Below are 14,871 nucleotides of genomic sequence, written 5' to 3' on the forward strand. Positions count from 1 at the left end.
CCATGCAATTTGAAGACCCTAGAAAAGAAAACTTGAGCAACTTTAACAGCTGTATAAGGATGCGAAAGGGGAAAGAAATGGGTAGATTTGGTTAATCTGTCCACCACAGAGAAAACCACAGAGAAGCCATTAGAATTGGGCAAGCCATTGATGAAGTCCATGGAAATATCCAACCATGGAGATTGAGGTATAGAAAGTGGTTGTAAAAGACCAGGGTACTGCACAGTTTCATACTTGCTGACTTGACAAACCTCACATTCTTTCACCAATCTTCTCACATCATTCCTCATGCCTTCCCACCAAAAATCTCTCATTGCCCTTTGTAGAGTCTTATGATACCACACATGACCTGCCTGTGGGTTATTATGGATGAACTGCAGAATCTTGGAATGGAATGAAGAAGAAGGAATGACCACCAACTTCCCCTTCCTCAGCAACAACCCTTGCTAAATAGAAAAATGTTTAGGTGCCTCCTCAACTTGTTGCAACTTAGTCACAATTTCAGAAAATTTAGAACTTGAGGAATAACTTCCTTTCAACTCTTCAATCCACAAGGGAGTTGGAAAGGAAATCATTGCAAGCACTGCTTGTTCTTCCTCATTTCTTCTCGAGAGAGCATTAGCCACCAAGTTCTCTTTGCCTTTCTTGTAATCAACTGAAAAGTCATAACCAATCAGTTTAGACACCCACTTGTGTTGTGATTCAGTGCCAATCTTTTGCTCCACCAAAAACTTCAATGCTTGTTGATCAGTTTTGATTTTAAAGTAAGGTCTCCATCTCTGGACAGCAGACACTAGAGCTAAAAGCTATTTCTCATAGGTAGACAAAAGTAGTGCTTTTCCTTTTAAGGCTTTGCTATAAAAGGCAATGGGCTGCGAATCTTGCATCAAAACTGCCCCAAGGCCCACACCAGAAGCATCACACTCAATGGTGAATACTTTGGTGAAATCTGGTAACCTCAACACAGGAGGGTTGCTCACAGCTGTTTTCAACAACTCGAAGGCAACAGCAGCTTTATCATTCCAACAAAATGAATTTTTTTTCAAAAGATCTATTAAAGGTGCTGCTATGGATCCATAACTTCGTATGAATTTTCTATAATAACCTGTTAATCCTAAAAACCCTCTTAAAGACTTCAAGGTTTTAGGAGCAGGCCATTGAACCATGGCTGCTGTATTGGCAACATCAGTTTGTACCCCTTTCCCCGAAATAATGTGGCCCAAGTACTCTATTTCATGCACCCCAAACTTACATTTAGACATCTTTGCATAGAGTGTGTGCTACCTCAGAATGCCCAACACAGTTTCTACATGCAACAAATGATCAACAACATTTCTGTTGTACACCAAAATGTCATCGAAAAATACCAAAACAAACATTCTCAAAAAAGGTTTGAAAATGTGATTCATCAATCCTTGAAAGGTGGCTGGAGCATTGGTAAGCCCAAATGGCATTACCAAGAACTCATAATGGCCTTCATGAGTTCGAAATGTTGTTTTCTAAATATCCCTCTCCCTTACTCGAATCTGATGATATCCAGCCCTTAAATCCAACTTGGAAAAAATCTGAGCTCCAAATAATTCATCAAGAAGTTAATCAATGACAGGTATTTGGAATTTATCTTTGATGGTTTCTTGGTTAAGGGCTCTGTAGTCCATACACATACACCAAGTCCCATCAGCCTTCTTAACCAATAATACTGGTGAAGAAAATGGACTTTGGCTTGGTCTTATTACACCAGTTTGCAACAATTCATGGACAATTTTCTCTATTTCGGTTTTCTGATAATGAGGATACCTATAAGGTCGAACTGAAACAGGAGAAACTCCATCCTTCAGGTTGATTGGGTGATTGAATTCTCTTCTTGGTGGCAATCCCACAGGTTCAGCAAAAAGATCCTCAAATTCTTTAAGCAACTTAGCCATTGGTCCTTCAGAACAAACTCCAGTCTTCTGTTGCTCCCTAGGCATTAACTGCAACAACCATGCTTGCTGACTTATAAAATCTGATTTAATTGCCATAGTTCCTGACATCATGAGAACACTTGCAGAATTCAACCCTTGCAACTTAATCATCTGACCACCCCACTCAAAACTCATTGACATATCAATAAAGTTCCAAGTAATGGAGCCTAAGGTTCTCAACCACTGAACTCCAAGAACTATATCACATCCCCCCAAGGTTAACACATGAAGAGGGATAGAAAATTTTGAACCTTGGATCTTGATTACTTCTTCACCCCTTCCCTGGCTCAAAATTTTATCACTATTGGCCACCCTCACTTGCAAACTGCAGTCTTTCCTGACACTCAGTTTAGCTTCTTGGACCACCAAAGGATCCAAGAAGTTATGTGTGCTTCCAGAATCAATAAGAATTTCAACAGAACAAGGGCCGATACTACCATGCAGCCTCATAGCATTGCCATTATTGCACCCAGAAATGGCATTAACAGAAACTTCTAAAGTCCCCTCACTATCACCACAGACCTCCACCTCCTCCACGATCACAGATTCTTCAAGAACAGGCTGGGGACCTTCATCATCGGCATGGATCAAATAAACCTTGGGATTCTTTCACACATGATTAGGATTCCATTTTTCTTCACAGTGATAACAGAGGCCTTTCTTCCTCTTCTCATCCATTTGTGAAGAGAAAACTCTCTTTGTTGGCATTCCATTCTTTTGAAACTTGGAACTATCCCCCACAGTTTCCCCAAGACTCTTAACAGGCAATGCTGTATTATTTCTCCAAGGTTTCCTTGATGCCAAAATATACTCCTCCTGGATCTTAGCAAGACCAAAAGCAGCATTAAGATTTATAGGATTTAGCATTCTTATAGGAAGCCTAACCTCATCTTTAAGACCACTCATTAAACAGCTTAGTTTATGCTTTTCTGACAAACCCTTCAGTCTATTGGACAAAGTTTCAAACTGTGCTTTGTAGACAGCCACAGAAGACACTTGTTTCAATCTTGTTAAAGCCTCCATAGGATCATCATAGGCTGTAGTACCAAACCTGACCAGCAAGGCTTTGACAAAAGATTCCCATGTTGTAAATATACCCCCATCTACGGCATCTTGGTACCATACGAGGGCCTCACCCTCCATATTATATGAAGCCATTAAACGTCTTTGATTCATCGAGACCTGATGATACTCAAAGTATTGTGTTACTTTAAAGATCCATGCTCCAGGATTAGAGCCATCAAAATGCGAAAATTTGAGTCTAATTCCCCTTGGAAACCTCTCCTCTTGGTTCACACGTCTCCCAAAAGAACTATCTTCATGATTCTCCTCCCTACGAGAATTGACTTGCTGAAACTCAACCAACGACTTCAACATATCAGATAATTGATCAAGCCTTCCGTGAATGCTATTAATAGCATGATTGTGGTACTCTAACTACTTCAAAACTTCTTCCTGTTGTCTTAAGGCTCCTTCCTACTGAGCCTTCAAAGCAGCTGTGCGCGTGCCTTCTGCCATGGATCGCCAAACTGATACCAATTGTTACATGCCTTCTTCCTCCTAGCACCCAGTGAAGTGCAGAACGTATACAAGGTAGAACGAGAACAAGAAGAAAGAATAGAAGAAACAGAATGAATAGCAAGAACCAAGAATCTACTTCAATTCTTGGAAGAGATTTTCGAGCAATCTCCAAGCTCCTTACAATTCATACTCAGTACATTCTTATTCCCTTCTGCATACGCAACCCTTCCTTTTATAGAACAAGTTCATGATCTAACTAATTAACAGATTAAAACTTGACTAACTAACTTCTGTTACAACAAAGAAAGGAAACAACGTCGCTCTATTAACTAGAACGCACCGTTTAACTAAAGCCGTCTTCTTTAACATGAATTCAAAACGCATCGTTCCATTAATTCCTTAAACGCCCCGTTTCGATCTGGTGGTTAATTCCGTTGCTCGCACAGTTTGATCCCCATACACCTTCTTCTCATTTCTTCCACCCTCATTTCTTCAACCAGAAACACACTTCACATATTATTTATTACTTTCTTCATGTGTTGAACCTTATTATATACGTATATGTGCGCAGCGAAGTTCATCGGAGTCAAGTCTCCGATTCAGTATAGACGGAGGAAGTATGGGATCTCACTATTGAGATATGGAATGAACTTTGCTAGAGGAACGTGTGCATTTGATACTGTTGTGTACCCTGGCTCAAACATGACAACCCAGATCGATTTCTTCCAACATCTCATAAAAAAAAAAAAGGTGTTTACTGCTAGAGACCTGAAGTCCTCTATGTGCCTTCTCAGTGTTGTGGGTAATGACTACACTACTTACATTGCCAGGAATGGATATGCACATGTGAGAATTTTTTATCGATAAATCATTGTAAGTACTGATCATATGTGAAAATTTTGCCACTAGTTCTTAATTATCTAGCAATATCATTATTTCCCTTACGTAGAAAGAAATTATTAATTGGGTACGTAATTGGCCCGAGAGGCATGTTGAGTTGTCGCACATCCTAATTTTTTTTTTCCTTAAGCAAGCAAACTTCATTAAAATAAAAGATGATATATGTCAGTGGGCGTGGGGTTCCCTAGCAAAATGCTCCAAAACAACAAATACAGTGCAAATGTGATGGAAAAAAAGAAAAAAAAATAGATTTTGAGACCAATTTCTTAGTCTCTACCCAAGCCCTACTAAGAGAAAACCGTCTTAAAAGACGTTTTAAAGTCAAGCCACCGCTGGAACGGTGCAAGTGGATGCATTGTCGCACATCCTAATTAGACGGGTTCAATCTTATGCACATCAAGAAAATGCTAGGAACCCGTTTTGGGTTCCCGTTTAAGTATACAACTCTTCTTAAACTTTGCACTTTTGTCTTTAATATGGGAAGAGAAAACTGTTGTGGCATTTTGTCGAGCACTGGGTTCTTCGAAAATCATCTATTAGTCTACAACAAAACTCAATAATGAGTCTCAGCCACAAAAAAATTTCAAAACAGCCACAAACAAAATCCAAACAAATTCTAAAACAAATTCCAGAAACAATTTTATTTTGTTTCGAAAACAATGACGAAAAAAAAACTTATAGATTTACCTGAAACGAACTGGGCAGGGGAGACGCGGGGCAGGGGAGACGTTTCACTGGGCTGCCTTACCAACTCGGGGAGACGTTGACAACGAACTGGGCAGGAAAGACCAACTGGGTTCCCTAGCATTTTCCATGGACATAAACGTTCAGATCTGACGACTTGCGAAGCAAGCCCACTTAAGGTTAAGTTGGGCTTCACTTCGATTTACTGAATTCAACACTGCCCAAGTTACCGCAACTGCTTCTGATGCCCCACGTAGCAAACAGAAGTTCCACGATTTAACATTTACTTAAATTACAACGAAAAAACAAAAAGTAAGCAGAATAAGGTAAGTGTAATTACAGGAAAAAAACAAAAAGTTAAAGCAGAATGCTTGTCGAGATAATTAGAATTTTATTTATTTATTTATTTATTTTTACAATATAGAAGTATTATAAACTAATTATTCTTTTATATATAATTTTTTAAAAATAAAAATTGCCAACATGTGGTCGTCGAAGTGGATATGAACATGACTTCCTCGTCTATATTTTATTTTCCTAAAAGTAGATTCCTAGGATATTCCGACAAGTCATGTTACAAATTACTTGTGTTAACCATTTAGCTGACATTAAAGATTATGGTCATGCTTGGATAGTGAAACGATTTTAGAAGATCTATAAATAGTAATAATAAAATATTAAATAATAATAAATAATAATAATAAATAATTAATATAGAGCGATATCAGATGATTCAACTACCCAAAAACAGCACGTCCTTGTAATTAAATTAACCTCCAGAAAGTCATGAGGAACCATACATAGAAGACAGCTTAAAAAAAGTATGGAATGGCTCATAAATCAATAATGTTATGTTAGTCAGACCGGAAGCCACATGTTGAATACAGTAGATCTGGTCACCACCAGCTATAAAAAAAAAAAAAAGGAGAAAAAGACTGAATCCTTCGTATATATTTATTAATATTCCTTCTAATAGAAATTAATTAAAACTAATTAAGAAAGTGGATTAATAGAAACTTGTAGCCTAATAGTATAGACAGCTTATATTATATATATAATAGATATCAAAAGAGGAAATTAAACCAAAAAAAGATTCTAAGAAAGTGTAATATTTATAAATTTATTTTTATAAGATCTCTTTATAATTGCAGTATTCTGATATCTCTTTTTGCCACATAATGGGGTACTATCGTTCATTTTGAATGGCCGAAATGTCGAATCTGTCCAATTCTACGTATTTAACAATTTTATTGCTTTCCTGAAATCTTGAATTTAAATTTGCGAACTTTTCTAACCAAGACGATTTTAATTTCTATGTATAATACAATGAAAGAATGAGTACTTACAAGTTTATAACCAATGGAAACGTTGCTGCATGCATGGTGCGCCTCACATTGACGATCGAAGAGTACATGTATGTGGTGGAAGTTAAGTCAATCTGATTAAGGCTTCTAAATCATATTATATGGTTCTAAATTTAAATTCTCCATGTAATTACTTTAAACATCGACATTAATATTATTAAAAGAGCATCATTAATATCAGGTTTGAGATTCTAAAGGTCAAAAGCATTAATCTCAAATCTAAGTTCATCATGTAGCTAGCAATACTATGCATTGTTGGAGAGATTTAGGTTTCATTTGGTTATACAGATGAGATGATATGAGAAATCTATGAATAGTAGTGAGATAATTTGTGAATAGTAATGAAAATAGTTTGTATTAAGATTTTTTATATGAAATTTTGGCAAAGGAAAGAGAGAATGTTAAATAAAAAAATTATAAAGTTAAGAGGATTAGAATATAATTTTTTAATAATTCTTTTTTGTTGAATTTGAAAAAGTTAAATTTTTTTTTGTATTTTGTTTAAAAGTTTGGAAAAGTTATAATAATTAGGTAATGATTAGATGAAAAAATTTAAAATTTGAAAATTTGAAATTAAAAATTAATGTTTGTGTTTGAATGGTATTTGAATATTGAGACGCACAAGATGATTTTAAATATTTTTGAAAACAAACCAAGCCTTATTGAAGGGAGACCCTCCGATCGGAACTAATTTTAAAATATTGAAAGAATAAGTTGTATATATGTATATGAGTTAAACAAAATTATGTTTTAAAATCAGTAGATAGCTAGATGGATAAATTGCGATATGGGGTTTGCACATTCAATCGTGGAAAACAGAATAATAGCTGATGAATCCACTCGAATAGTTTACATTAAAAAAAAGCTTGATTAATCCCTTAGGGAAAAAACCTAAAACTTTGAAACAAGGGAGTCAGCTTGTACACGCCGATTGGGAGTGAGTCCCCGACTCAAACGGTGATGCATGTGGGATCTATATGATGAGTTTTATGTACATAAAAAGATAGTAGTTCCTCGCCTCGATGATAAATATGTATACTTTAGATTTGCACTTAGGATAATTCTTCAAAGGGAGATTCCTCCCCATGTTTATATACTCGTGTTTTATTCAAAGCGTGGTTCCTCGCCATAGCTATGGTGGTTCTTTTCTCAAGGGTTCTATCAATTTAAATTGCTTACTCACTTGTTGCCATACGCTGACTTTTTCATAACTTTTTCAACTCCATAAGTTTATTATTGCTCTATTCTTTATGAATTGTGCATGTCTTCCTTCAATTGACACAATTTTTTTCTCTATTAATTTGGGGGGTGAGACGAGAATTTGTTATTTTAGATAAAAATTTAAAATATTATTTTTTAATATTATTATTGTTTTAAGATTTGAAAAAGTTAAATTGAGATTTAAAAAAGTTGAATTATTTATTATATTTTGTATAAAGATTTGAAAAATGTGTAATGATGAGATGAGATGAGATGAGAATTTTATGTTTTGTCTTATCCCCCAAACCAGCATTTTATATGGTCTTTATATTTTTTAGGAACTTGGTTTTGAGGCTTTTATTTTTTTATCATTGTAACTGTTGAGAAATAATCACACATTGTCTGTGGACAAAATCTTAGGTATGTTTATAAGGAATGAACAATTCTCTCTTATAGAACAGGTTTTATGAGATGAGTTAGGCCTATTAATTTCTTCATGGTATTAGAGTCTGCCACAGAACGAATGAAGGCCCACACTACTTATCATGTGACAAGAATCAGAAAAAAAAAATACTAGCATGCACGTAAGGGATGGTGTTGAGGAATAATCTCACATTGCCTGTAGATCACAAGATCTTAAGCATATTTATAAGCAATGAGCAATCCTCTCTTGTAGAACCGGTTTTGAATCGGTTTTATGAGATGAAATTTTTTCAGTAACATCCTACTTTTTCTCTTTGTAGAAGGTATTTTTTTACCATATAAGAGGATAATCATAAAATTGGAATATCGTTCTCTTCTTTAAAAAAATAAGTTCATATAGATTTCACTAATTATTTAATTGGAACGCTTTTTAAACTAGAGTTAGTCTAAAACTCATTTTTATTATTAAAACTCGCACATGCATGCATAGTGCGCAATTTCCATTCTCGTAGTGGCTTTAGCCTTTACCGCATTGATAGTTCCCTTCACGGCAAGGCCGGGGAATAAAAGTTAAAGAAATAAGTTGGTGCAAACTGCAAAGATCCTTTTCTTCGATGAAGCAGATTCTTCGGCTGCTGTTTCTTTGAAAGTACTGAGAAACCAATGCTGCATGTTAACGACAATTTTTATGTTATCTTTTTTCAGACCAAGACAATACAGAAAAACAGGATGAAAGTTCTTTCAAGAAGCTACGTAGAATCTTTTCAACTTTCACCGTTGATTTGGATTATCTGGTTGAGAAGAGTTTTTTTTTTTAATATATCTTTTACTTCCTCAAAAGATTTGACTGTACAGAACCTTACAAGTAAGAAATCATCAATTGCTTTAGAAATCCTCCAATGATGAACGGCCAATTCATCTACGGATTCTGAACTGGTTATCATTGTTTGTCCTCCGAGACAACAGCACTGTATGGCTCTGAGCTCTCTGGTCTGGTGACAGCCCAATGGCCAACATAATGTAACAACCCAACCCAACTAATGTTCCGGTCCGGATCTGCAGCCTTATCATCATATATACTGCATATAACATATCGGACAGTTTTATTATCTTCTTTTATATACATTGCATTATTAGCCTTGATTTGGATTGAAAATTCATTTTAATTTATTTTATCTCATTTCATCATTATAATTTTTTAAAATTTTTATACAAATTATAATAAATAATTCAACTTTTTCAAATATCAAAATAATAATAATATTAAAAAATAATATTATAATAATATTTTATTTTACTATTCACAAACCATTTCAATTCAGCTCTAAATCTAAACGGGCGGATTAAAATCTTACAAAAGAGAGTGAGAGAGAAATGGTCAAGGAATGGGGTCCAAGTGCTTTTAAATTTGTTTGGAGATTTTGACATACGATGTTACATGCTATGCTATGTAACTCAATTATGCAAAGTATAAAGCACATGCACCAAACACCTCTTTGTTTATTTTTTATTTTTTAATTTTTGCGTTCTATTCAGTGAGCTGTTTGAAAACATTGCCCACCACATTGGTACTATCCAATCTTTTCAGCTTTTTAATCCTTGGTCCCCCTCCCCCGGCCCCCCAAATTGTTAATCGGACTTCTTAACTAACTTGGCTTTGGGTCCCACTTCACTCTCCCCTGGCCCTTTGCTTTGACTTGTTTGGCAAGCACTTGGGGTCACATGCTATGCATAATGTGGAAATTTCATAATATGGGCTTTTGGTTCATCCCCTAGGACCTTCACCCAGAGCAAAGAAAATAAGTGGATTGTAATTCCAGAAATGTACATATCATAATGAAAGATATTGATGATGCTTACACTTGATTTGTTGTGCATCTTTGTCATTTTCAGTAATATCATCACTTAAATTGTGTCACATCAAATAGTGTGAGGAGAGATGATAAATTTAAGATTAAGATACTGTTCGGATACAGAAATACTTTCAATTCATCTCATTTTATCTCATCTTATAATTATAATTTTTTCAAATTTTCATATAAACAATTCAGCATTTTCAATTGCTAAAACAATTATAATATTAAAAAAATAATATTCTAATAATATTTTATTCAACTCATCTAAAATCATATCATTTTATCTCACTATCTAAATGAGTTCTTAAGTAGCATTACCCTTTTACCCCTCTGACCCAAAACACTTTCGATAGAAAATGATTTCAAAACATTTGAATAGAGGAGTATGGAAGAAAATCTCTTTCATACAATGCCACCTGATCTTTTCCTACAGAACTTTCGTTCAAAACAAACAGCTCAACAACAGTTTCATGTCACGGCTTCCCTTTCAATTATTTGTTTGCATTATAACTTCAAACACCATTGGAAAATGACTGATCTCCACTCCCCAAATAGGAGACACAGCCTCGTTACCAACGGCTAATTGCTCTATTGGCTTTATTATAGAGTCACTGATAATTAACAGCAAATGCACAAGAAGTTGTCTTGGGCATATCACTTTAAGGCTTCGTTTGAAACTATAAATCATCTCAACTCATCTCAACTCATCATTACAACTTTTTCAAATCTCAATACAAAATATAATAAACAATTCAACTTTCTCAAATCCCAAAATAATAATAATATTAAAAAATAATATTCTAACAATATTTTATCATCTCAACTCAACTCACTTCAACATCCAAACACAACCTAAATAAATGTAGCTTAGACCCAACTATGAAAGATGTCATGTGATGCTTCTCCTCTCTCTTTTGGCATTTTCAAAAGTGGGTTGTTATACATCAGCCTACAGCTCGCAGCACATTTCACATTATTTATTTATTTTTTTCTTTTACCGCAACACACGAGATATACTGCAGCTGTAGGCTGATGCATACATGTTTCCTTTTCAAAAACGTTTTCCTAGTGAACCTGTTTTTCCACAATTTGAATCTAACTTCATTTTCTGGTACATGATTTATGACTTGCACCAAATTATGGTTTGGCAGTCGTACATGTCACGCATATGGCACGGGCCAGGCCTTGTTCTTTTGGTGTTACAAGTACTTCAACGTCAACATGGAGCCTGACACAGATTTGTAAAACATTAGTACCAAAAGATTCGATTTTAGAAGCAGTGAGGCCGGGGCAACGCTTTCGTAGCTGAAGAGGAATAAAGTCCACAATTATGCCTCACCAAATATTTTTTATGAAAAATAATTTAGTCCAACGAAAATTATATAAAAATAAATTTATAAATTGATATAATTTGATATGATACGATAAATTATAAAATTATTTTTATTATAAAATAAATCTAATGAATTCTATGAAATCACGTCAATTTGTACATTTATTTTGTATAATTAATTTGTGTATATAGTAATTCTCTTTATTAATATAATATAAAATTATTAATTAATCCAAAATTAATCTACACCTATTTTACGAGTATATTTTTGTTTTAATTGAGACCCTTAAATTAGATAAAAACACAAGAATTTTGGTCCAAAGTTTACTAAGTTTTCATAATATTTTATTGTTTTTTGTGTTTAATGGATATCCACAACTAATATAGAAACTCGATAGATGTTTCCTGCTGCTCTCCTCATTTGGCCAAACGAAACTAAACTAAACAATCTGCAAGTTTCAGTGGCTATTTATAATGTTATAGTAAGTGAAACAATAAAGGCTACTTTGCCACAAAGAGAGTTGAAATCCATAGAAAAAAGTAACTAAAAACTGCCAGATCTAAAAAAAAAAGAAAAAGAAAAAGAAAAAGCATTCATGCGTGCAATAGGGACAAGTGAATGGTGTTTCTTGTGGCAAACAGCTAAGTAAACAGCGTGGCCCACGCCAAAATTAAAGCAAGCAGAGCCATCTCATGACCGTACAATCAAATTTGGGTTGCGTGTGACAAAAAAGAAAAAGTGATCATAATTTATTAGAAATTAAAGTAGAGCTTAAAAAAAGAAAATGAAAGCAAAAAAGAGAAAATAGTTGTGTGGGGGGTGGGAAAAAGGAGAGAAAAGAACAGAAAATAATGGAAGGGACAAAAAGAGGATGGGCCTGACATTTGAATTTAATCAATAACATATACACATGATGGAAACCAAAACTCATACCCACTGTGAAAAAAAATAAAGTCTCATCATCATTAACCCACAAAACACACACCCTTTTTGTCATTTGGTCACTAAAGGTCAACTTTCATCATCTCCATAATAAGACCAATTCATACCAACACTAATCATTTTGATGAACCAAAGACACTCCATAGCCATGGGATTACCCTACTTGGGTGGTCATGTTCCAATTATTCTGTTCCTCTCACCTTACACCAAACTTATTCTTGTGACTTAAAATTAAAATTGTGTAGTATTCTTCAAAATTAAAAAATTATAATTATAATCCCTCATGAGTAATTTTACAGATCGGCCATTGTAGACACCCCATATTCCGTATATATAATTTTTTTATAGGGTGTGGGGATGTTGTTCATAGAATATGAGAGTGTTTTTCATAAGGTATGGAGCGTGGGGTGGTGAATAGTGACTGATTAAAAGAATTTTTCAATTTCTTGTACTCTCATAATTGCCTTTTTTATATGCCAAAATTGATTTTGATTTCTTCATGTCAGGTTCAAATATTTATCCCTTTTTTTATCAAAGAAAAAATGTCTAGGCAGCGTACAGTTCCAACTTCCACATTTCCCATTTCACCTATGAAACTAGGTTTGATGGATTTTTTGGAACTGACAAAAAGGGGAAAGCCCAAAAGCTAAATTTCATGATTAAACTAACTAAAGGATATAATTTTTAACTTTGAAGGAGTTACAAGCTGGTCTAAGCGCGACTTGATCACAAAGGAAGCACTTGAGACTTGAGAAGTATTATGGAATCTTTGAACGAGAACGATCCATTGAGCCTGTACTGGACCTTAAAATCCGTGGTTTTTCCTATTTTTAAGTACTTTTTAAGCTTAACGTACATTATTTCTAAGGTGAAAATTGATAGAATTACAACTTTTCGACAATTTTAGCACAATTTATTCAGTACTACTTTTTAATTCACGATGCATGCGATTGAAGTAAGGCAGTGAGATGATAATAGAATTTTATGAATAGTAATAAGATAGTTTGTAAATAATAATAAGATAGTTTGAGTCGAATATTTTTTAGATTTTGAGAAATGAGAGAAAACAAGTTGAATAAAAAATCTTATAAAATCAAAAGATGGTTACAATAGTCTTATAATATTATTTTTATTTGAGAATTTGAAAAAGTTGATTTGTTTTTTATTTTTTGTTTGAAAGTTTGGGAAAGACATTGTAATGATTAATTTGAAAATTTTGTATTTGAATTATATTTGACAATGATATGAGATGAGATGAGACGAAAATTTTAAAATAAGATCTATTTCCAAACAAGCTTGCGATCTGTGAAGAATATAAACTATTTTCAACAATACATTCAACCAATGTAATAATAGAAGAAAACATGTGAATAAGACTAACTAGGGTTCCATTACGAGAGCTCCAACAAGATAATTCAAGTCATGATTAATTAGTAGAAATTTCACTATTTTGTAGTGTCTCCAAAATTTTTGCCATTCGTTTTTCACATAGTGTTTCATGATGTTAATTTGTACGATCGATGCTCCAACACCATTAGCTAGGCTCTATTATGTGATGAACCACTATAAATCGTATGAAGTATGTTAATTGATAGATTTACTTTTGTAAGATCTGTTTATAATTGTAGTATTTCTCATAAAATCTGATATCTCTTTTTGCGACTTCACTAGCACGTGGTACAATGGGGTACCGTTCATTTTGAATGGCCTAAATGCCGAATCTGACCAATTCTACGTATATAACAATTTTATTGCTTTACTGAAAATCTTGAATTTAAATTTGCTGACTTTTCTAACCAAGACGATTTTAATTTCTATATATAATACAATGAAAGAATGAGTACTTGTTAGTTTATAACCAAACCAATGGAAACATTGCTGCATGGTGCGCCTCACATTGACGATCGAAGAGTACTAGTATGTATGTGGTGGAAGTTAAGTCAATCTAATTAAGGCTTCTAAATTTAAATTCTCCATGTAATTAGTTTAAACATTGACATTAATATTATTAAAAAAAAACATCATTAATATCAGGTTTGAGATTCTAAAGGCCGTCAAAAGCATTAATCTCAAATCTAAGTTCATCACGTAGCTAGCAATACTATGCATTGTTGGAGAGATTTAGGTTTCGTTTAGTTACACAAATGAGATGATATGAGAAATCTGTGAATAATAATGAGATAATTTATAGATAATAGTTAAATGGTTTGCGCTAAAATTTTTTATATAGGGTTTTGGGAAAAGCGAGAAAATATGTTGAATAAAAAAATTATAAAATTAAGAGGGTTATAATATAATTTTTTAATATTTTTTTGTTGGATTTTAGAAAGTTGAATTTTTTTTAGAAAAATTTGAAAAGTTGTAATAATTAGATAATGATTAAATGAAAAATTTTATAATTTTAAAATTTAAAATTAAAAAATGTTTGTTTTTGAATATTGTTTGGATTGATTATATTGAGACGAGATGGTTTCAAATGTTTGTGAAATATAAGTACTACTTACAGGAGGGACCGAGTGAGGCCCTCCGATCAGTACTACTTGGGAAAGATTGAAAGAATAATTTGTATATAAGTATATGAGTTAGACAAAATTATATTTTAAAATCAGTAGATAGATAGCTAGATGGATAAATTGCGACATGGGGTTTGCACATTCAATCGTGGAAAACAGAATAATAGCTG

The 14,871-nt window shown here is 33.7% G+C and overlaps 2 protein-coding genes across 2 annotated transcripts; both read right to left on the reverse strand.

Moving 5' to 3' along the window:
• Nucleotides 1-806: 806 nt before the first annotated feature.
• Nucleotides 807-1,262, reverse strand: LOC121265847 (uncharacterized mitochondrial protein AtMg00860-like). Its single transcript, XM_041169517.1, has one exon. It carries the CDS (start codon nt 1,260-1,262, stop codon nt 807-809), a length of 456 nt encoding a protein of 151 aa, XP_041025451.1.
• A 330-nt stretch (nt 1,263-1,592) lies between these two features.
• Nucleotides 1,593-3,341, reverse strand: LOC121265848. Its single transcript, XM_041169518.1, has 2 exons — nt 2,615-3,341; nt 1,593-2,533 (listed from the first exon to the last, which is right to left on the reverse strand). Exons 1-2 carry the CDS (start codon nt 3,339-3,341, stop codon nt 1,593-1,595), a joined length of 1,668 nt encoding a protein of 555 aa, XP_041025452.1.
• Between the last annotated feature and the right edge of the window lie 11,530 nt (nt 3,342-14,871).

The sequence above is a fragment of the Juglans microcarpa x Juglans regia genome, chromosome 5D (genome assembly GCF_004785595.1).
Source record: "Juglans microcarpa x Juglans regia isolate MS1-56 chromosome 5D, Jm3101_v1.0, whole genome shotgun sequence".
NCBI classification, from domain to species: Eukaryota; Viridiplantae; Streptophyta; class Magnoliopsida; order Fagales; family Juglandaceae; genus Juglans; species Juglans microcarpa x Juglans regia.

Coding starts and splice junctions, on each gene's coding strand:
- LOC121265847 (XM_041169517.1), bottom strand. CDS start 1,262: ATGTCTAAATGTAAGTTTGGGGTGCATGAAATAGAGTACTTGGGCCAC.
- LOC121265848 (XM_041169518.1), bottom strand. CDS start 3,341: ATGTTGAAGTCGTTGGTTGAGTTTCAGCAAGTCAATTCTCGTAGGGAG. Junction 2,534..2,614: donor GAAGAGGAAGAAAGGCCTCT/GTTATCACTGTG, acceptor CCGATGATGAAG/GTCCCCAGCCTGTTCTTGAA.